General features: G+C 41.3%; 1 protein-coding gene and 2 long non-coding RNA genes across 7 annotated transcripts in view; 1 reads left to right on the top strand and 2 right to left on the bottom strand.

Moving 5' to 3' along the window:
• The window catches only part of LOC310742848, a 175,859-nt gene that overhangs the window by 9,768 nt on the left and 142,228 nt on the right, over positions 1–23,863 (bottom strand). The gene's annotated exons all lie outside the window — the stretch shown is intronic.
• Positions 1–23,863, bottom strand: part of LOC310742836 — an 87,841-nt gene that overhangs the window by 4,756 nt on the left and 59,222 nt on the right. The window lies entirely within an intron of this gene.
• RESF1 (retroelement silencing factor 1) lies at positions 1,272–22,424 on the top strand. 5 transcript variants are annotated; one of them, XM_083572203.1, is made up of 6 exons: positions 1,272–3,229; positions 3,919–4,102; positions 10,881–10,948; positions 12,444–17,775; positions 19,912–19,989; positions 20,769–22,424. In XM_083572203.1, exons 4-6 carry the CDS (start codon positions 12,474–12,476, stop codon positions 20,909–20,911), a joined length of 5,523 nt encoding a protein of 1,840 aa, XP_083428329.1. In that variant the 5' UTR covers positions 1,272–3,229; positions 3,919–4,102; positions 10,881–10,948; positions 12,444–12,473; the 3' UTR covers positions 20,912–22,424. The 5 variants fall into 5 exon arrangements, with proteins under 5 accessions (XP_083428329.1, XP_083428326.1, XP_083428330.1 ...); XM_083572200.1 differs by having other exon boundaries at positions 1,272–3,544; XM_083572204.1 differs by having other exon boundaries at positions 1,272–3,544; positions 3,919–4,250.

Genomic DNA, 23,863 nt, shown 5'->3' with positions numbered 1-23,863 from the left:
GGAAGCAAAAGAGGCAGCATCCCCTGGCCCCAACATTTAACAGGGTACCCATGCCCCCAGGCAAGCTTCAATTGGACAGGCTGAAGGTGACACGGCCGGGGAACCTGCTGACATGGGCAGCTTATCTCCGCCCACTCTAGGGTCACTATGGAGACCTGGTTCCTGCCTGCAAAGCAGCCCCTCCCTAATGGGGAGCTGACCTAACAAGCTATTGGGGAAGGACTGTAGCTCAGTGGCAGAGCATCTGCTTTGTATGCAGAAGATCTGAGGTTCAATTCCTGGCATCTTCAGATCAGGCTGGGATTGTTTCCTATCTGAACTCATGGGAAGCTACTGCCACTTAGTGCAGACAATTCTGAGCTAGATGGACTAATGGTCTGTCTTTTAAAAAGGCAGTATCCTCTCAACTTGGCATATAAAGGTTGATGTTGCTAGCACCACCTTCACACTCTACTTTGCTCTGGAGGAGAAGCAGTTTGTATCATAATAAAACAAAATCAGTGCAGCTCAGCATTGTGAGACATAAACACTGGTCCCCAGGACTTAGGTCCTGGACCTCTTTGAAGTAATCAAGTCTGGGCAAAGTTGATGATGCAGCAATATTTTATTGAAATTAAACACTTGTAAGTGGGTGTCCTGAAAAAACAGGCACACACTTCCTTATCAAAAACATGACTATATAAACCCTTTTCCAGAGCACAAGTCCCTATGTGATGGCCTGGGACTCGGGCTCGGAAACAGAGAAGACTCAGTCTGCACCAGATCCTTTGCCTCAGGCATCACCTGAACCAAGTCTGGGGCCTGATCCTGAAGAGTCCCAGTCTGCACAGGTTCCCCTGCAACAAACACCAGCTGGGCCAAGTCAGGGGCCTGAGCCTGCCCTGGCGCCAGATGCGGGGATTACTTGGTTGCCTTCAGCTGGGCCATCACTTACAGCTGCTCCACTGCCTGTTTGGTCAGGGGAGGCTGAGGCGGCCCCTGGGTCTAGTAACCCATCGACACAGATCTGAGAGGAGAGACCTGAGTACTTGCAGGAGGAGTGCTCACCTTCAGGCAAAACAGGGAGGTGAGTCACCGGGGAATCAGGACCGGTCGCTACCCCAACAAAGATAAAAGGCTGTCAGACCTCGCCCCAGGTTGCGGGAGCAACATTGCTGTAAGCCAGATCCTGCCTGAGATCCTGTACCTGTCCTTGCCTGGTTTCCTGCCTTGGCTCTGTCGGATTGATTCCTAGCAGAAGCTCCGGATTCTGGACCAGTCCTGAACTGCGTTTCACGGGTTACCCCCGGGCCCAGCACACCCTCCTTCGCCGCCCACTAGGAAGGGGTGTTCAAAGTTCACACCTATCACGTCCACCTATTGCAATGTAAAATCCAACCCCCACTCCCTCTTTCATCCCCCAAAGCCCCTTAGTATTTGGTTAATTTTTCCAGTTCCCCAAAGCCCTTATTTGATCAAGCCTCTGTGCCCTTACATACTGTTTTAGCAATAAAGCTATGTTCCTTTACTTCACCGAAGCATGTAACACTCTTTGGGTTGGGTCAGTGTGAGAAGTAAAAAGTGGGTCCTAAGACCCTTAATCCTGCTCCTTAAAATACAATCAGAACAAAACTGGTGAAGCAGCAAATAATTTATTGAATACAATACATTCTTTGCAAGAGCAGGTGTCCAAAGTAGGCACATCCAAAAACTGGCAAAACATAAGCTTATATTCACTATACCTGAAGGTTCCCTCCCTTGTCTCCTCATTGGCTGGGTACTGCAAGGGTTACAGCCTATCACGACTGCCTGATTTCCCTACTAAAATTCCCCTATTTGGTCTATGCAATTACTTGCTAAGCCAAACAAAGATACTGCCTTCTGATCACAAGCTCTACCACCCCCAGTTAACAAGTGTGAGTCGTTCTGGACCGCTGATGCTTGTCTACTTATTACAACCACATCCGGACCCCTAGCAGGTGCAAGCGAGTTCTATACTTGCTGAGGCGTACAAATAAACCGTTTCTCATCTGCAAGCTGCCCCACTTACGAGCATCCTAACCACAAGCAGTTCTAAATATAAATATAAGCAAGTTTGTGCTGCCTGCAGTTATATAACCATTGCAGCATTTTGGTGAAAACACAACTCCTCAATCATTCAGCTAGTAAAGACCCCTGACCATTAGGTCCAGTCGTGACAGACTCTGGGGTTGCAGCGCTCATCTCGCTTTATTGGCCGAGGGAGCCAGCGTACAGCTTCCGGGTCATGTGGCCAGCATGACTAAGCCGCTTCTGGCGAACCAGAGCAGTGCACGGAAACACCGTTTACCTTCCCGCTGGAGCGGTACCTATTTATCTACTTGCACTTTGACGTGCTTTTGAACTGCTAGGTTGGCAGGAGCTGGGACCGAGCAACGGGAGCTCACTCCGTTGTGGGGATTCGAACTGCCAACCTTCTGACTGGCAAGTCCTAGGCTCTGTGGTTTAACCCACAATGCCACCCGCGTCCAAATCATTCAGCTATCCAGGTACAAATTCACCTAACCGTTACCTCGTTCAACCCACATTTTAACAGAATATCCTGGCTGCTTATCTCCTGTTTTGCCCAGTCCACAAACTGGCTCAGTAGTTCTTAATCTTTAATTCCATAATTTCTTTATCTTTTGTCTTCAGAGTCACGTAGCATCTGGTTCTGCTCACACTTCAGACATATCTCCATTCATACCGTACTGAATATCTTCAATTATACCATGAGATCTCTTTTTAGACCTCACATACTAAACATATACAGTGGTTACATACGCTTCAGGTTACAGACTCCGCTAACCCAGAAATAGTGCTTCACGTTAAGAACTTTGCTTCAGGATGAGAACAGAAATCGTGCTCCGGCGGCACGGCAGCAGCAGGAGGCCCCATTAGCTAAAGTGGTGCTTCAGGTTAAGAACAGTTTCAGGTTAAGTACGAACCTCCAGAACGAATTAAGTACTTAACCCTAGGTACCACTGTATTCAATTATACCATGAGGTCATTTTTAGGTCTCACAACCGCAGAGAGCGCGGCGGTTACAGTTCCTCGCCTACAGAGGTCGGCGCCGACCCAAGAACCGCCTGCAAACTCCAGGAATCTTTTGCCTCCTCAGGGAAGGCGACTTGTTCCTGCCTCCCCCGCACCTTCGTGGGCGGGGCCAGGTGGATTTAGGGAGGGGAAAGCAGCGGCTGGTCGATCCTCCTCATTCAGAGCTGAGGAAAATGTGTCAGCGGCTTTTCAGAAAGGGAGAGACTAGAGAGCGCTGCTCAGGCTCTCCTCTTCTCTTCTCGGGACTCCCGACTCCGTTTTGCCCGGCGGCGAGGCTTATCCGCCTTCTAAAAGCTGGCACTTTGAGGAGTCTTTTTCTCTCCTGTTGCTTCGAGAGCGAGGGGCGGAAAGCGCTTCTGGAGAGTCGCTTCCGCTGCTTCCCGGAGAGTTGTCGCCTGAGGCCCATCGGGGCGTCGCCTGCCTCTCTCTCTCTTCCTCTTCGGCCACGGCGGAGGATCGCTATCCCGCGGGCGGCGTAGAGACAAAACGGGTACGGGGGGGGGAAGGCTTGGGAGGGAAAGGACGTGAGTGGGTTCAAAATGGCGAGCGGGAAGAGGGGGGGAATAAAAACGCCGCCCCAATTAACGCAGCTAATTGCAGAGGGGGTTGGCGGCTGAGGCTGCGGCGCTGAGGTATCCTCCTCTTCCTTCGCGCCGCTGTGGATTATTTCCCAAGCCTCCCGGCGTCTGAGGGGAGAATTGCGCGCGCGCGCTGGTCGGGCGAAGGCGAGCGCCGCTCTCTTAGCTTCCGGCTTCCCCTCCGCGTTTCTCTCCTCACCCCTGTGATGTCAGGTAACACCGAATCCTAATGGCTTTCTCCCTTTCTCTTTTCCTGCTCCCCACTACGACCGCCTCCCTCGCGCAGCAGAGAGAGAGAGACTCGATTCCGGGCATCGCAAACCTGGCCGAGGAGGTGGCTGGCGCCGTCGCTGCTGCTTTGCGAGGCGTGAAAATCCGCTTCCCGCGAGGATCCCGAGGACCGCTGCCGCCCCGTGGAGGGAAACGATGTCGAAACGGCTCCACACTTGGCGAGGATAAATGGGCCCGCCGTAAGTGTCACGTTTATTTTGTCATTAGATGCATTTTTATAGTCCGTCGTCCCGTCCCGACGCGGCCCCACCCACCGCACCATCTACTTTTTCCATTTAAAGAGTCCATAAAGTGTGGAGAGAGGACTTGCATCCCCCCTGGTCAGAGGTAAGTTGTTGATCTCTGAGGGCGGGGGGAGATTGTTTCATATTTTGTTATAGTGTTGGGGGGAGATAAGCACAGTTCGTTTCTCTCCGACCCCCTTATCGCCTTTTTAGGGTTCTGTAACAGTGTGACTGCGCTGCTAGGGCTCTGATCTGATATCCCTTCTTCTCAGAGCCCCCCCCCCCATAAAAGAAACACTGAAATTTCCTAGCTTGTGTTGAGTCGGTAGTGCTGTTACTCTGGAGACTTGATTTTATTCCTCCCTCACAGATGTGACTGGGTGATCTTCACAAGGTGCTATTTCCCAATGGTAAAATATTATCTGAATCCAAAGCAAAGTCCGTTACTACACTTTTTTTTGGTAAAAAGCTAAATATGTATTTTTAAAAATCAGGCCGGGATTGAATCTTGTTGTTTTTCAAAGATTATCTTTAGCTGACTTTCGCTGTACCAGAACAAATTCCCCTTGAGTAATTATTTCTATGTATATATGTATTCTGTTTTAAGAATACATATTCTTAAAACAGTACAGTACTGGGAAATTCAGTGGATAAAAGTGAAAAACTCTGAATTGAAATAAATATAATCTATTTTCTACTTGTGTATCTTCAGCTCAGTCCTAGTCATGTTTGTTTTTTTGCGACTCAGGAACACCCGCTTGTGACCAAGTGGCGATTTTCAGTCGCAAGGTTTATAAAAACTAATCTGGCTCTGGTGGATTCTGAATATAAATATTTTAAAGGGTCCTTACCTGTTTTGATACATGAAGATGATGCTTTTACATCTTGCGTGATAGGCAGTGATCTCGCCTTTAGACAATATTTGGTTTAGCAGCAAAAAGAGCTGTGTTCTGACCCTGAAGAGTTAACTTTCTGTAAATAACCTAGTCAGTTAATGGTCTTTCAGTAGAAATGTAAATCAACCTGATGAAGTTTGTGAATTGGTAGGATATTTGTTTGTTTGTTTGTTTAGTCCTGTGAAAACACTAGTCCTGTGAAAACACGAGTCAGTTTCCTCTGGGATATTATTGGCTTAATGCCACAAGTTAAATCTGGTGTTGGCTAGATAGAGTGAAGAAACTCCAAAGCTTTTAAGGTGGAGCTTTACACTCCAGGATTTTGATTTTGATAACAGTTGCTTAAGTTATTTAATGTTTTATTCCTGGGTGATGTATGTTCCCTATTCTCTAATTTGATGCTGATAGGTTCTAGATGAACAATGTGGATCATGAGGATTAGAGCTATTTTAATCTCTGTGTTTTATTTGGTATTATGATTTTATAACTTCTTTATGCTGTTACTATTTCTGTGTAGAACTGGTTTTAGTATTGAGATACGGGCATGTTATAGTAAATATACTGTATTTGTGGCCTACTTAAGATGAAATTCTAGCATCTAGAAATTTCATCTAAGAAAAAAAGGGATATCATGAATTGATTGTTCAGCAGAGCAGCTGTTTTTAATTGAGCCGTTCAACACGTCACTCGGTTGGCTGGTTTGCCAGATTTCCCCCCACCCCCCAGTTGCTATGAGTATTTTGCTGGCTTGGCCTCCCTGAGGGAACACAAACTCCTGGGCCTGCTGTTTGACTCTTTGGTGTGCTATCTGTTTGGAGAATAAAGTCTGCAAAACAGTTTGTGCCATCTCCTGGTGATGACAATCAGATATACAGAAAATAAATTCGGGGAATGTCCATCACCCTTAGGACCCAATATTGGCTCTTTGATGGGTGCTGTAGCCTTTTGTGTGTGTAGGGAAACAGTGTTTCCCCTGCTGAAGCAATATATAGTTGTACTTCCAAAACAAAAAGGTTTTTTTTTGTTTGCAGCACCTTGCCATTTTACAGCTCTTTTAAAAGGCAACTAAATAAACTAAAACTAAAGCCCTGACTAGTTTTCACTGCAAAGCAACACTAGGACTGTGCTATAAATCGATATATCGTTTGATACTGGGTTTTACATCAAATCGTGATAACTGTTGACATTGCAATTTATCGCAAATGTGTGTGTGGTATACAAAAAGCATAATATTGGGAAAACAGGGAAGCCAACTTCCTTCTGTGTGTGCAGCTCTTGCCAACTCCACCTCAGTTGTTCCCTGCCTCCCACAACGGCAAGAAATCGCTGCAGCAGGCTGACACCAATATCACCAAGCAGATATCGCGAAACAGAGCTTTGAGAAACTTCTTCCCAGCCAGGATTTGGAATTAGCAGGGCACCAGGCACATTTTTGTGCCTAAACATTCTCCATTTGAGAGTGCTTCCAAAAGTCTGGGTGCCATTTTTTTGTCCCTGGCTGATATTCAAGGATTACTGAAATGTATGTGCTCTGAAGCTTCAGAGTATATTTTAAGGATAGACAATGTGTTAAGGAGTTAAATGATAAAGAGTAGAGTGTTTTGAAAACTGAACTATGGTACCTATATTTTTAATGTGAACATCAAATTAAACATGTACAGTGGTACCTCGGGTTAAGTACTTAATTTGTTCTGGAGGTCCATACTTAACCTGAAACTGTTCTTAACCTGAAGCACCACTTTAGCTAATGGGGCCCCCTGCTGCTACCGCGCCGCTGGAGCACGATTTCTGTTCTTAACCTGAAGCACTATTTCTAGGTTAGCAGTGTGTGTGACCTGAAGCGTACGTAACCCGAGGTACCACTGTATTAACAATATCTGCTAAAAATGTGTCACTTATCTGACTTTCATATTAATTCATGCTTATCAAAATAATAAACTGTTGCCCCCCCCCCCGCCCCAAGTTGCGCCTAGACATTTTGTTTTGGCTCCCACAACTCAGTTCCTAGAAGTGCTTTGGCTGCTAGCTTTGCTATCCCAGTTTCTAACACTGTCCCCAGCCTCTCCTCTCTCTGTTAACTTTCCATTCCAGTTCTAAGTTGCTTCCTTCCTTGCTCTGGTGATCCAGCCCCTATTCTCCTCCCCTGCTTCTCTCTCTCCCTCTCCCTCTCCCTCTCCCTCCTCCCCTGTGTATGTGTGATATTCTATCTCTCCCCTCCCTTGTTGGTGTGCTTGGTTTTGTGAAGCCAGAGAGGAGCTCCTCTGTGGCACTACCCTGCTGCAAGTTGGAAGGAACTCTCCCCTCCCCCAGTACCATGCTTGGCTTGTAAGTTGCTTCAGAATAAAAGGGGGAGAGAAAGTGTGTTCAGCACAGCTGGCAATGTTCTTCAAATACAAAAGGCATCTCTATTGCCAGAGATTGCCAAAGTGCAAATTACCCTTGAAAAAAACAGAAATTTAATTTAATAATTTTTGTTCTGTAAAATTTTATCTGTTCTTTCTAATTTGGCTTGGTTTATAAAAGAAATGCAAATTTTCCTGGCAATAAAAATATAATTTTTGTTTATATTTTCTGTTAAAATGTATCTGTACCATTCTTTTTTGGCTTGGTTTAGAAAAGAAAATTAACAATCAGATTCAATAGTGATTTATATTTGCATATCCTAAAGTGTTACACTGACTTAAATTTTTTAGGGGACATTCTCTTACCTTTTGATATCTATGCTACTGATTAATTTTAGAGAAATTGTGCTAATTTAAACATTATTGGTACAATAGTACTATAACAGTTGTAACAATATGTTAACTGTAAGTAAAAAATTATCAGTTTTACAGAGTTAGACCCATAAGTAGTAGCTGTTGCCAGGATATTACCTTGTTCACCTCTAGATAGCTTCAGCCTTATTTCAGATACTGTGATATATCGAAATCTCAATGTTTAGCTCGTGCAGTGTTGAACAACCAGATATTGCCCAGCCCTAATCAACACTGAAATATTAAGGTTGCAGTTATCAGTGGAAATATAATTTAATGGAGAATGTAATGCAACAGTTTGTTTAATTATCTGTATTCTATCAAAAGTTATAGTCAAATAGAAATAGAAGCACAGCTTGCTTAGGTTGATATGCAGTGGCTTTCCTTCATTTGAAAGTAGTCAATGAGCATGAGTGTTTAAAGAGCCAATCAGGTGTCATCTTGTTATGGCAATGATCCAATCAGGTCACAGTAGGATTCAGCTATCGATGTTATGTACTGGAGCTGAGAGGAGGATGTTTGTCAGCATGTTATATGATTGCTATCTAGTTGGTTGAGGTTTTTTCCCCTTTCATTTAGTGAGCTTGTAATAAATGCCCTCCCACCAGATGTCAAAGAAATAAACAAACAGCTGTCTGACTTTTAGAAGACACCTGAAGCAGCCCTTTTAGGGAAGTTTTTAATGTTTGGTCTCTTACTGTGTTTTTATTCTGTTGGAGGCCGCCCAGAGTGGCTGGGGAAAGCCAGCCAGATGGGCAGGGTATAAATAAAAAAATAATATTATAAAATTAAAGAAATGGTGCAAAGAGGACTGGTCACCCAGAAAACAATGTAAAATAGTACTATTAAGTGAACAAGGCTACAATTATGAAGAAATTAGAAGAAAAATTGGTGGAAACTAAACCAAAGGTGGCATTTCTAAATTTTGAAGAGGTGTAAGGAGACTCGGACACGGGTGGCACTGTGGGTTAAACCACAGAGCCTAGGACTTGTCGATGAGAAGATCGGCGGTTCGAATCCTATGACGGGGTGAGCTCCCGTTGCTCGGTCCCTGCTCCTGCCAACCTAGCAGTTCAAAAGCACGTCAAAGTGCAAGTAGATAAATAGGTACCGCTCTGGCGGGAAGGTAAACAGCGTTTCCGTGTGCTCCTCTGGTTCGCCAGAAGTGGCATAGTCATGCTGGCCACATGACCCAGAAGCTATACGCTGGCTCCCTCGGCCAATAAAGTGAGATGAGCGCCTCAACCCCAGAGTCAGTCACGACTGGACCTAATGGTCAGGGGTCCTTTTACCTTTACCTAAGGAGACTGTTACTAGAAAATCAGACTGATAAAGGCAAGAAGAGGTGCACAACAGCAAGTGATGATAGAAGAATTAAGAGACTGCCTACGTGACAGAAGAAAATCATCTGGATGTATTCAAGATGACATGGCGCAGTGTAATGTGAAGTTGACTGCAAGGACTATTCGGCGCAGACTGCAGGAATATGGTCTAAATTCCAAGGAAAAAGCCATTGATACCTCTGTTTGAAAAGATTAAACTGGGCTAAAACCCATGTTAATTGAACAGCGGAACAATGGGACAGTTACTTTGAATGATGAGACCCAAATCTCCTTACTTGGTAGTGATGGCATGAAATACGTGAGGAGAAGAATCGGAGATTTACATCCTACTTGTACTACACCTAACATGAAACACCTAGTTATGATCTGGAGTTGTATGACAACAAAATGTGTGGGCAGAATTGCATCATTAATGGGAATGTAAATGCCCAAATATACATAGCCCAGACCCTAACCCAATTAAAAATCTATGGAATGGATCCAACTAAAAAAACTGGTTATGTCAGAAGCTATGCAGCAATAAAACCAAATTAATAGAGACAATAATTCAATCTTGGTTTCACATTATTACAGCTGCAGAACTAAAAAAATTGGTTCATTCCATGGGAAGGTGTTGTTAGGTTGTAATTAAAGCTAAAGGTTACCCAACTAAGTATTACCGTATTTTTCGCACCATAGGGCGCACCCAGTTTTTAGGGGGGGGGAATCAAGAAAAAAAATATTTCCCCCCCCAGCCCCAAAGAGCAGCGTACAGGCTGCACACAACCTCTCCCTGCTAGAGGGGTTGCGCGCAGCTATGGAACAAGCCAAGGCAGCGAGCGGGATGGATCCCGCTAGCTGTTTTGGCTTCCCCTTTAGCTCCGTGCAGCCTCTCCTTGCCGGGAGACGCTGTGCAGGGCTAAAGAAGCCATAGCCCCGTGCAGCCTCTCCCTGCCGGAGGGGTTGCGCGCGGCTATGGCACAAGCCTGCATTCGCTCCATAGGACGCACACACATTTCCCCTCAATTTTTGGAGGGGAAAAACTGCGTCCAATAGAGCGAAAAATACGGTAACTGACACTCTGAGAATCTTAGTATATATCATTTTTTCTGTGTTTCACATTTCTTCTTTGACTGGTGGTGTAATAAATAATCCTTCATAAATGTTATTGCATTACATTCTTCATAAAATTATCTTTCTATTGATATAATTTTATAGTATTACCCCCAAAAAAGTGGTGTTATGAACCATCAAGCCTCTGAAATACTTTTTTCCAAAGGGTTTCCACAGTTTTGGCCACTAGTGTATATATAATAACCAGTAACTAACCAGCAACCAATCTTATAAGTCATTTTTTTAAAAAAAATTGCAATCCTTTCCCCTCAGTTTCTTAGCACAATTAAATAGATATCCTTTCAGTTTTGTAGAGATTTTAATTATTTTATTGTCTCATGTTGTACTAGAGCTAATGTTTGCTGCTAGAGCAAAAGTTTACATTTCCTTATTTTGGGCACTGTGACCTAAGCTAATTTTAAACCTTTGTTTTCTCCCCCCACCCCCGTCCCTTAAGATATTTTCGTGCATCTTTTTGTGAAGGATACTTGTGTATTGAGGGATGTTATGCTTTTAAGTGGCAGATCAATCTTAACCAAAATTTGTCACTTTGAATATCGTCTGTATTATCTTTCTGTGTAGCAATTCCATATGTATTGAAAAAGTATAGATGTATGGGAACCATGCATTATTTTTGTTTGTTTTTCAGAAACCTTATGAGAATACTGATACTACTGAAGATTAAATAAACTTGGAGAAATTCAGAAATAACCAGTCGTAAGTATTGATTTGTTACTTAATTCAGTTGCTGTTCATTTTTTGCAGATCATAGAAACTAGGGGATATGTATATTTTAATGTGCTGCATTACAGTGCCCTGTCATGGCTAATCACACCTTCCATGAGTTTATGAAGCAGAAAGATACACAACCTGTTTTTAATGCAGCTGTCATCATTGTTCCCCCCCACACACACTTATGCTGGAGTTATGTTTCCGGATCCTGTGTGTATACTTGAAATCGGGTAAAGTGGGAAGGGTGCGGTTGAGAGGGGCTGGGAAGCAGCTCTCTCGGCAGACCATGTCTGTCCCACCCACCTGCCTTCAGTGACCAGAAAGTTGAGCTGGGGGGTTGGTGGTAAGCTTGGGCAATGTATCAACACATCTACCAGGACCAGTTTGAGGGCCAGAGTACGATGGCACCTTTACCTGGCGGTGGAGGGACTTGGGAGCAGCGCTGATTTCACTTGCGGCATACCATTAGGTGAAGCTGCTATTGTTCTCTGGCCCTCAAACTGCAGAGGAAGGAACAAGCTGCATCAGCAAGGCCTGGGGCCGATGCAGCTTGTTCCTCCCTTGGCTGCCCACACCTCAGTGGAGTAGTTTAACAAAGCCCTCGACCTGCCACTGGCTCAGGCAGTGGTAGGGGGCTTCTTTAAATTGTTCTACGCTGCTCTACACTGAGGGGTGCGTGGCCGCCTGCGCCTCAGCAGAGCACTTTAATGAAGCTCTACCTCCAGCTTACTAACTCAGCTAGCAGTGGGAGGCTCCTCCCCAGCTGAGCGGAGTGGTTCAACAAAGCCCGCACACTCCTTACTTGTATGTGAGACTGAGAGACACCAGGGCTTGCTCACCATTTAGGGCTGGTCAGTGTATCTTGATTGCTTCTTCCTTCCCTGAGGTGGGAAGAAGCAGCTGAGATAAATCCCATGCATTGTGATACATTAGCATGTTGCGGCATTTAGCTGCTAATATGTTGAAAACCAGGTATTGCCCAGCCCTAGTTGAATAGTCACACCAGTTACCCCTTGCCTAGTTAACCTGATCTTGACTGAGACCATGGTGTATGGGGGGAGGACTTTAACCCCTGGCCCTGCTGCATTCCCAACTGGAATTGCCCCCAAGCCAGCTGTTTACAGAACAGCCAGTTCCACACATTAAAGGCATGATAGTGCTGTGCTGTTGTCTTGTTGTCCCTAGCTTTGCATTATCTCCTTGCATTGAATTATTATTATTGGCAGCCTGTTCCTGTGCTGGTTTATTTGGAAGTAAATTTGTTACTTGCTCCCACATACATGTGCATAGGATTGCTATATGTCTGAGAATTCACAAAACTATATGTATTTCCTCCCTGAACTTACAGTGAACTTTTTTTATTGGTGTGTTGTCAGCCCAACCCACAAGGAATTATTCTGCAGTTCCTACTTTTTAAATATTACTGCATACATGAAAGTATATTTGTTTAAAATCTTTTATTTTCTCCCTCACTTGTCAGATTCCTGAAAAGAAAAGAACTATCAGCACAATGGATTGGAGCACAAGATCTACCCTGACCTCCAACTTTCAGACAAACAATGTTCAAATTAAGGAACAACATCAGTCACAACAATTTACTGCAGCAGATTTTCAAGCAAATGCATCTGTTCAAAATTCTGGAACTTACTCTGGAAATGATCAAACCATAAAAATACTCTCTAATAGAATGAATACCCTTGCAAATAACTTGCCTTTTCAAAATCCTGGAGGCTCCAATACTTTACGTCCTATTCTGCCTAAAACATCTGTACATAATGACGTTCAGCCAGCCCACCTTGTTCTTACGCTACATCCCAATTCACTTGGACATGTTTCCTCTGAGAATGTCCAGATGGCTGCTGGCATGACTCAGAATTCGAGTTTGACAAAGAATGTGCATATTTCCTCCCCTGTAGTCGTACAAGGTAGTACTGAAAATCCTATGCAAAATATACCTCAGAAAACAGTTAATCTGCCTATTGCCTTGGATAGCTACAATAATCGACCATTACAGAATCATTCTACTTCTATGACTACTTCAGTATATTGGCAAAAGAGCCAAAGTAATACATGTTCAAAAGGACTGCCAACGCCGATGCACTACTATCATGTTAATGGACCTGCTACCTCCCAAATAGATACTGCAGTGCCTTTTAACCAGGCATCAAGTCAGTACTCAAATTCTCAGCAGAACCTTTCATGCCTTGTTTTCCCTTTACAGCAAAATACTCAAAACCAAATCATTGTCCCAAGTTCAAGCCTGAAAGCAGCTTTGCATTCACAATACTATGCCCCTAATACTGTAAGTCCTATACAGTATGGAGTACCAGCCCATCATAATTCTAAGAATGCAGCACAGACCTTCCCTCAAGATCGAAATCCACCACCATACCCAGTTCCTCCTGCACAAAGAAACCATGGACAGTTTGTACTTCGACAGGCAGTTGCAAATATATCCCATAAAAATGTACAGAACTACCACAGTCCTAGGTTGGATCAAAGTAGTAATCTGTATTCAACTCAGCTTAGTGAAAAACATCAATCTGTACCATTCACCCAAGAAACTAATGCAGTAAGCAACACTCCATATAGTGCAAGTGGATATAGGACTTCAAATCAGCTTCCTAATGAACTGGCCAAGTCATCAGTTGAAGTTGGAGCAAGCCTTTGTAACAGTGTGCGAGTTGTTGGAACAGTTCCTTCTGATGTCGCTTTAACACCACAAACGGGTAGGACTTTGGAACAAGAAAAGAATCTAGCTAATGGCTCAAGACATTTTCCTGAGAACTTGAAGGATAAAATAACAAAAGAGAGACTAGCACTGGATGGAAAAAAACTGCATGAATTAAAGAAGGCATTGTCAAAATTAGATATGGACTATAAAATGAGATGTAAAATGTACCTATCTTCAGTACAGAATGGTCAGGCTGCTGACACTTCCGTTCACAATCAAAATACTGTTCAGAGTCAAAATGCTGCCACCTCACTTGCTTCTTACAATACCAATCTCAATCTGTCTTTGCCACTGCCAAAGGATTCCAATCAAGCAATTCAGCCTCTTCCACATGATACCACTCAATCATTTCCTCCTATGTCCTACAGTTCTGGTGAAGTCAAATATGCTCCTTTATCAGTGAAAACCAATAATCACTTAGAGCCAATTCTAAGGCATATGCTTAAAGGTACTACTGATGAAAATATGTTATTTAACGATTATGTTGAAAAAGGAGGGTCCCATCATTTGGCCATCAAAGATCATTCATCTAGTGCTCCTATGCTTTCTAGCAGTGATGTATCTGAAACTCGTGTGAATAATATTGATGATGCTTCTAAACTGAGGTCAAACATTACAATGGATTCTACCCAAGTGCCTTTGACGTGCACAAAAAATGGTCCTGGTTATGAACTGACTACAAGATCTGCCATCGATCAATTGGGGAGTTGGTGTAAGAGTAAAATGGAAATCCCCGGCCAGTATGTTACTGACAATGTTCCGAGTTCAAATCAGAACCCACCTGCCTCAAATGGATCATCCTTATCAAAAAAAGAAGACAGAGAGTGCATTGAGCAGAGTAACACTTGTCTGCAAAAAATTGAAAGAAAAACTGTAGCTGGGAGCAATGAAAATATTTGTGATACATTTAATTCAGCTTCTCTTCAGAAAGCAACTGTTCAAGAAGCAGGTGTAATGCAGAAGTCCTCAGTTACTGGAAATCCTTCTGTAATGACAGACGTTAGTTGGGAGGTAGTAAAAAAAGGTCTTGCTTTATGGACCAAAAATTTGCCAGGAACTTTGAAACACGTATGTAAAAATAAAGATTCAACTGTGTCTTTGTCCTTATCAGAAGTTGGAGTAGATGGGGGAAAAACACAGCAGATTTTGGGAAATCTTCCCAGTTCATTAACTCAGAAAGACCAAACTAAAGTTACAGTTGGATCAAATGAAACGACTACGTCTTCTGCACCTTCCTCTCTTGGAAAAAAACTTGATGTCGTAAATTCCAATTTACTGAAGGGTTCTGAACTCCAAGTTGCCATTGTTACTCCATTGATAATGTCAAAAGAGAGTATTCAACATGAAGTGCAGAAAAAAACTCATTCATCTCTGTTGGAAGAAATGTATCCAATTATTGAAGAAAACAGTGTATGTAGTTTACAAGAGCTTAGTTCCTTAGTACCAGCTGCTGATGAAGGGGCAGGAGGAACTCTTCGTTCATCTTCAAACACAGGTATTACTGTTAAGAAAGAAGATATAGATATGCATGAAAAAACCACCAAATCCAGTGAAGAAACCTTTATAGTGAAAGCTGAAATGAACAAGGATTGCTTAATTCATCAAGTTCCTCAGAAAGATGTAAAATCTTTCAAAAGTAGTTCAGATTTGCAAGAACCAGGAGATGCTGTTGAAGTTGTGCTGAATGACACTGTGTTCGAGATATCCAGTGTGTGTACTCTTGTACAAGGTGATGAGTTTTACAATTCACAAATAGCTTGTATTTTTAATAGTAGCCCTTTGAAGTCTAGTAAGAAAAATGACACTTCAGAAGAATATATGCCATATTTGCATCATAGTGACCAGCATTCTGGCCTTTTGAAAAGTGAATCTGAAATTATCACGAGTGTCTCAGAAGGAGATACCTTTTTGCCATCCCAAGACCGCTTATCAGATGCCACTACAGAAAAGCTGTTAGACGAATTGTCGAATTTAGAGATTCCTCAAAGTGGGAAAGCTTCAAATGAGGGGAATGTCATTGATTCTGAGGAAGGAAAAAGCAGTTCCATGCCCCAAAGTACTCTTTCAGGAGAGAAACTTAAGCAGGATACACTCTATGATTGTAATCATAGTGCAGACTTCAGCAGTGATAATGAGGTTTTACCTGTAAATAAGGGAAACATATTCAGCAGTAGTATTGCAGATGGAACGAACGCTACTGCAAAAGAGGATGCCACAAAAAATGCGCTATGTGAAGAAAATCAACCAGATTCTGGAATCGACACTGAAGCTCCTAAAATAGTACTAAACGATCAGCTGACTGAACTCTTGAAAGAATTTCCTTATGGAATCAGTTTTCCAAAGGCTTTAAAAACCCCAGAGAATAACGATTTTGTGACTAAACTAAGTGAGAAAGAAGATGAAGAAAAGCCTCAAAGTTCTGTGGAAACTCCCTCACAAATACAAATAACAGTATTAACTTCTGAACAGATGAAAGAAATGTTTCCTGAACGGAGTCAATCTTCCTCTAACATACCAAAAAACTGTGAAGTTGACCAGTTTTCAACAAAATTTAAAGATGACTTGATGGAAGAGAATAAAAGGCATAGTCAAACTGATCAAGCTGTACCTTATGACAGCCGAAATATCTCAGCAGAAACAACAGCTGCAAAACCCAGTAAGCATAAATATTGCTGCCTCCAGGGTTGGCTAGCTTCAACAATGGGAGTGGAGCCGTGTAAATGCATACTGCCTGAAAAAGTTGCCTCAAAGCAGAAGGTGGACATTTGTCCACAGTCTAAAACTATATCTAAAGTCAAACCAGAAGCTGATGCAAAAACTGGTCTTCAAGAAAATGAATCTAAAATAGATCCTGAAATTGTTCCACTTTCATCTCTAGAAAAACTAGGCTCTCAAGAACTTAATATACCTGTCAAGCAGGAAATGGAAGAATTGCCACTCCATACATCTTCTCCTACTTTGACGACTGAAACAATTGAAATTAAAATACAGAACCACACACGTGAAAGAGATAATGTCTCTGCAGATAAAACACAGTGTCATTCAAGCACAAAAGATTTAAAAGCGGTTGCTGCTAGAACTCTCTCCAAGATTGAAACCTCGGTTAAACAGAGAACATCAAAAGAAAAACTTGTTGTAAGATCAAAGACAGACCATCGAAGGAGAATAGAAATAAAGCGCAACACATACCAAGAAAGATATAAAATTAAACGGGACTCCAATGAAACACGCATTATTAAGGGACCAACTTTGAGTAAGGGTTTGAAGAGAAAAATGGCAATAGGAAAAAAGCATAAGGCTTTGGTAAACCAGAATAATGATGCCATAAAGTCCCCAAATATAAACAGTATTAAAATTAAGAGCCCTCAGCATAAATCTACCATGCTTTCACCAGAACATTTAAATGTAAGGAAGAAATTAGATTTTGAGAAAAACTACGGATACAAAAAAAATTTGGGGCACACGAGGATAAACAATGAACCAAGTAGGACTGAGCATATTGAACACAATGAAGAAAGTATTCAAAGGAAAAGTCTGAAGATAAATTTGGAAAAATTTGCGTATTCGAAAGAGAAGAAAAATGTAGGCAATTACAGAAGTCATTTAGATGCATCACCAAAACACATGAGCCATGCTTCCAATATACTTAAAACTCCCTTCTCAGTTAAAGAGGCTGTGCTAGATACTCGTAATAGAGACAAGCGACTTGAGAGATCTCTTTCTGATAAAAAAACATGTTTCAGCAGAAGAACTGGTATACTGTCAATTTCTCTACAAAGAGAACAAAAGAAAAAATATTTGAACCAAGTTGCATTCAAAAGGATTGCACAGAAAACCATTTGTTTGACAAACTTAGATTCACATTCCAAACCAGTATGGCATGTGAAATCCAGTAGTGTTTCAGCATTGCGTGAGGATCAAAAGAACAGCAGCGCATCCTCTCAGCATCCAGAAATGGAGAAACCGAAAATGCTTGAGTTCAAAATGTGCCCAGAGATATTGTTTGGAAAATCAGTCTCGGAAGAACAACTTTTAGATGGAAAGAATCTTTCTGAAAAAGACAAAACCCCTATCACAGGTACGGTATGATATGATCAAGCCAACCTGTAATACAACTCCTGTTAAATAGGAAGTTGTAAATGCAGACTGGTATTAGTTTTAGTATTTCCCCTGCTTATGTTTACATTTTAAAATGTGTTTTGTGTGTGTGTGTTGGTGTCAAGGAGCTGTCAGTCGAGCACAGCTCATCCACAAGGCAGGAAACTTGAGACACAAGATGCTTTTAACTTTTATTAACAGAAAGTAACAGCATAGCAGAGTTCCTCACTAGCTTCACAAAGACTGTCTTAGCAGGTAACCAGTGAAGTAATCTTAGAGGTACTTAGATAACTTAGATGATTAAAATGCATATACGTAACAGTGGTGAGCTTGAGTACATTTCTTTTTAGGGTTAACATGAATGATATGATTAATTAATACTTAAGCATCCAGAAACCTGCTAAAGGACAAGAAACTATGAGAAGGAAATAGCTGGAGGGAATGAATCATGGTTTATGTTGTCTCTATACTAATGCACAGAGTATGGGATTCAAGCAAGATGAATTGGAGCTCATAATACAGGATGGCAAATATGACCTAGTGGGCATTGCTGAAACTTGGTGGGATGAGACTCATGACAGGAATGTAGGAATTGGGGGGTATAGCTTGCTCAAAATGAATAGAACAAACAGGAAGGGAGGAGGAGTAGAATTATATGTAAAGGATGTGTTCACTGGTGAAGAGATCCAGCATCTGAAGCACAGAAGACAGAGAAACAACAGTGACCTTACTGTGGATGTCTGCTATAGACTGCTAAGCTAGACTGAATAGTTGGATTGTGCCTTCCTAGAGCAAGTAGTAGGTCCTCTGCGTGGAGAAGATGGGGGAACACCTGGCTTTCCAATACTACATGTGAAAAGGATATAGAGGGCTTAGTGAACCACAAGCTTAACATGAGTCAATAGGGAGATGCAGCAGCAAAAAAGGTAATGGTATTGGCTACATCAACAGACTTATAATGGCCAGATCAAGGGAAATAACAGTACTGCTCTATTCTGCCTTGTTCAGACCTCACCTGGAATGCTGGGTCCAGTTCTGGGCACCACAATTTAAGAAGGATATTGATGCATGCTAGAATGTATGCAGAGGAGAGTGACCAAGATATCAAGGTTCTGGAAACCAAGCCAGAGGAACGGTGGAGCAAAATATTAGTTTTCCTCCCTGTCCGTCAGTATTTCACAATTGAGCTGGTTTTGGAGGGTCTTTCAGAGAAATCTACCATAATTATTTGACTTATTCAAACTTTTAGAGATCTGCCTTAGGTTTTTTGTCTAAAGGTTTTTATTGGCTTCTAACATTGGGAGAAACCTGTTGTGGATGGTGCCATTCTGGTTACATAGAATAAATAAAAATGGAAGGAGGAGGAGGGGAAATAAAGAAAGAACATCCCATTCTTCATCTGCTAGCTATATAGATAATTATTCAACACATCCACTCCAAGGTAACACTGAACAATCCATCTTCTATAGACCAATATTCTCTTCAGTCCTCACACCCAGATGTCATAAGTTCATATTTTTATTCAAAAAGTCTATTAAGAAGTTTCCCATCGTTAGTAAATCTTGACACTGATTTTTTTCTGCTTGAAACACTCGTTTCACCATCTCTTAAGTCCGGTAATTTCAACATACATTGGAAGAGTTTTGGTTTCAGTTGAAAATTGACCTTCAAAACCCTCAGTATCAGTTTATGTACTTGCATGTAATATTTTAAAGCTTTTTTACACATCAATCAAGCATGATAAAATGTCACTTCATTTTCTTGAACATTCTGAAAACCCCGCTGAAACAGACCAAAGTTTCATGTAGCTCAGGCTTTTAGGTGCAACAGCCTCCAGGTAAATTCCCTTGAGTATTGACAAGGCGGGCATTTTTTGCAATGTGTTTCACCAATACTTGGCTCTAGAGGGTTTCCAAGTAAAGGAAGTTAATAGTTGAGAAATAGCCAGTGAGAGAACAACTTTGTATATTTTGTGATCTATGAATACATGGGTTGCTTCAGATCATTGTACTACATCGACCGTGGGGTGTTTGTGGTTGTCCCTGACCCAAGTATATTAGTCTGAATTTCATAGACAACTGACCGTTTACTCATAACTTGCAATTATCACTTGCAGCTGTCAAAAGTAAAAGAGAAGACTGGTTAAATTACAACCCTGTTAAGAGAAGAAAAACTGAAGAATGTGAAGCTCAAGGTAACTTCTAAAATCCATATAAGGATAATGCCAAAATTAGGGCCAACCAGAATATCGCAAAATAGTGCAGAAGTTCTGCAGAATTCCTCATCAGAAAATTTGCAAATGAAATAAATGGGAGGCAGCAAAAAGTAAGGTAACTTTTTGATTTCCTGTTATAAATCAATAAACTTGATTTTGTGAGGTTGAATGCTAGCTTGAAACTGACTTGGCACTTGATGGAGGGAGGACCCTTCATTCTCAGAAGAATAGTTGGTGTCAAAAGCTTCCCTAAGTGCCAAAGTCCAGACTTCAACCAACTCTCCACATTAATATTGTCCAAGGTGGTCTAGTTATGGACAACATATATGTCTATTGCAGAGAACAGATGTAACTACCGTCTTAGGTGTACCACTCTGTCCTGGCAGCTCCAAGATAATGGTGGAACTAGCCACAGCACAGGATACCATGCCATACCTATATTGCCTCAATAACATGTCTGTTAAGGTTGTGACTTGTCTAGTATTTTGAAGCTTGAGTGAACTTGGAAAGCCTTAACACGGCATAGCGTGTTAAACCAAACTTATTGGCTAGCTGAATATCATGGTTGAATAGTAATGATGCACTTCTATACTTGCCTACTCAAAAGTAAGTTTTAGCAGATTCAATGGGACTTACTCCCAGTATTGTTTTTTATATATAGCTTTGGAGTTTTGGCAGGAAAAGCTGAATTTTGCAAGTCTGTCTATCTCTATAAATCCTCCAAATTAACAGTGCAATTGTTTGTCACTATTCTGCAGTTAATGATGGCATTCCTCTTGATACTGCAATAAAATTATTGGATGGAATGCCTGTGAAGGATTCTAAAGCTACATTTCAGACCTACAAGAAAATGCATCTGGAAAAAAGAAGCCGAAGCCTAGATAGCACTCCCTTAAACTAAATGTCACAAATGTGAGTAATATCATGGGCATGTCTTGTTTATGGTGCATGTATTTGATGGAATTGGGCCATAAAGTAAAAAGTGACTGACAGGGGTGGGCACTGTAAAAATGATTATTGCACACACTGAGATGTTTTATGTTCAAGAAAAGATTCAAAAATTGTTTTCCCATAGAATTTACAAATAATTTTAACAATTGAATGTCTCACATTTTGCAATTAATAAATTCCCCTGTCTGTTTAATTCCATCATTTTGTCTAAAAAACGAGGATGATAGCACTGTAATTGCAGAAAGAAGCCAGTGGATTTTTATCCTTCTTTTTAAAAAGACATGTAATGAAAATATAGTTTATTGGTTTATCGGTTTCCTATAAAAACTAAGAAAACAATAACAATATTTTCAACTCACCCCCCCTCTCTGAAGAGCAGAGATAGTGTTAAAGAATAATACATTAGAATCAAGACCTAATGAGAATAGACCAAAGTGTCATTCCACAGTGTCCCATGAGCAGTTGATGGACAGAAGCAATGTTCAATAGATTCTGCGTAATCAATAAAATTGTAACATGCCATGTAAATACTTGTTTCTTTTTCCAGTTTGATGGTCCTCATTGTGATGTTGTTAACTTATATTGTTATATTGTTGTCAACTGTCCTGTATCTGTAACAATCATAGCATTTTTAAGAGAGAGAGCAATTTTGTTTTGTCTGAACTTCGGAGAGATAGTTAAAAACATGAACAAAAGCAGATAAGCCTTGGGTATGCACCAGGGAGCACTGGAAACTGTGTGCTGCTATCCAGTTTTGCTGAACTTTACAAACTTTTCAGAAAGTTTCTTTTTACTTTATTTATAATTTTCTGTTATTTGAGACTTGTTGATTTTCAGATGTGTTTTTTTAAAAGGAAAACTTGCAAATACCTCTGTTGAATGTCTCCTTTGATTGAAATGTAATTGTATTTGAAAACCCAGTTTGCATTTTGACCAAAACTTTGTGAGTCAAAATATTATCAGGATTCACCAGCTAGTTATTTAAACAAATCCTCTATAAGCTATATTAGCTAAGGGTTGTACTTAACTGTATTACTCAGCTGACTTTAAGGCTTCTTTCAGCCGAAGGGAAACAAAAATGATTTCCCCCTCCTCCAGCAGCTCTTATGCCCCACTGAATCTTCTCTGGAAGATCCCCAACCATCCGGAGCAAATTTCAGGGTGGGTGCTTCAGGGGGTGGAGCACCCACTCTGAAATTGTTTCCTTCCCCGTTCCACTGCTAAAAGCCTTATTGTCAGTTGAACAACACTCTGGGAATACAACCAAGTAGGTTTCCAAATATATGCCCTAGAAACTATTCTGATGTTGAATATTCATTTTTAAGTGCCTTTTGTATTATTTGGTATATTTGATGATACTTTATAACATTGTCACTTATTGATTGTGGTTTTTTATAAAAAAAGTTACATGAACTCGGTGCTACTGTTTCTTAAAGCAATTAAAAGCATACTTATTTTGGCAATGGTTGTTTTTTGTGTATTTGAAAGAATACTTGCTTGAATTTTAATCTGAGTGGTTGAAGTAATCTTTCCAAACATACAACCATATCCCTAGGTACGTCCAAGGCCCTTGTTTGGGGTCCACCTATTCTGTGAGCTCGTATAATGTCAATGGAGGTGAGTGGGTCTAGAGTCAAACTGCTGAAGCAATTTAAAACAAAAGCTCTCATATACGACTATCATCGAGCACCTGTCTAATATTTAATGGGACAGAAATACAATAGGTAGGTGCCACCACATTAAGACTCAATTCCTATATTGTATGGAATAGATCTCCCGATAGGATGGTAAAAGTACAGGCTCTGGAGGGCAGTGTAAACCTGACCTATTTTTTCTGTAATATTCAAACCATATTCAAACCATACAATGAGATCGCTTAAGGGACTGCAATCTTTCTTTACTGCCCAAGCACCCAATGTAGCCCTTGCTAGATCATCTGATATTTGTCCAAACCCATTAACCAGTTCACTACAAAAGCCACCATATCCTTTCCTTCCCTTTTGAATATGCTGGTGGCTATAATGATCCTGAGAATCTTCTAGCGGAATTTGCAGTGCCCTGACCACTTCCTTTCCTTTCCTTTCCTTTCCTTTCCTTTCCTTTCCTTTCCTTTCCTTTCCTTTCCTTTCCTTTCGATTTTGTTTTGTTTTGTTTCACTTACAGTTTAATTCATTTCTAACCTCCTGGACCAAATTTCAAGCAGTGATGAACTAGGTGCTTATACAGACTTGTGCATTGTGGATAATGCAATTGTTCTTTGGAACCAAATATCACAGTAAAGTCTGGAATCCTTATAAATCAACAGCATGTAGATCATATACCAAAAAACTGGATTTACAATCACAGAAGCAAATAATTGTTTTGTCGCTAATTCCTTTCCCACAAAATTGTGCTTCTCACTGTTTTAGCAATCCTTTACTGAAGATAACAAGTTGGTTATGTTCACTGTTATTGTATGAAACATCACAATATATTGGGAAGGTACTATCAGTACAGGATTGGACCAGAGCAGACAGTCTGAACAGTAAACCATTTTGCATTCTTCATTCCCTAGCTTTTAAATAACTCCTCCAAAAAACACCAGTAGGGACAAATACTTGTTAACATCATCATTTAGAATACTTTAACTTACAAGGCTAAAATCTAATGAATAAATAAAATATATTGTGCAATCTAGCCCCACCCCACTGCCCCCCTCCCCCCAAAATCAGATACACGAAGAACAAAATGACCCGGAAAGCTGGCTATAGGCACCAGGTTACAAGAGTGTACATGGAAGAGTGTACATGGATCTACACTCAAGTGTGCTACAGAAAAATACCATGAATTTTACACAAAGCCAGTTGATGACTGTCGTTGGCTTAAGGGCAACTACATCCTCGTTGAAACACAATTTTAAACA

The sequence above is a fragment of the Podarcis filfolensis genome, assembly GCF_964270895.1.
Source record: "Podarcis filfolensis genome assembly, chromosome: 10".
Taxonomy (NCBI): domain Eukaryota; kingdom Metazoa; phylum Chordata; class Lepidosauria; order Squamata; family Lacertidae; genus Podarcis; species Podarcis filfolensis.
Note: the sequence above shows the minus strand (reverse complement) of the source record. Positions and strands in the feature narration are given on the sequence as shown.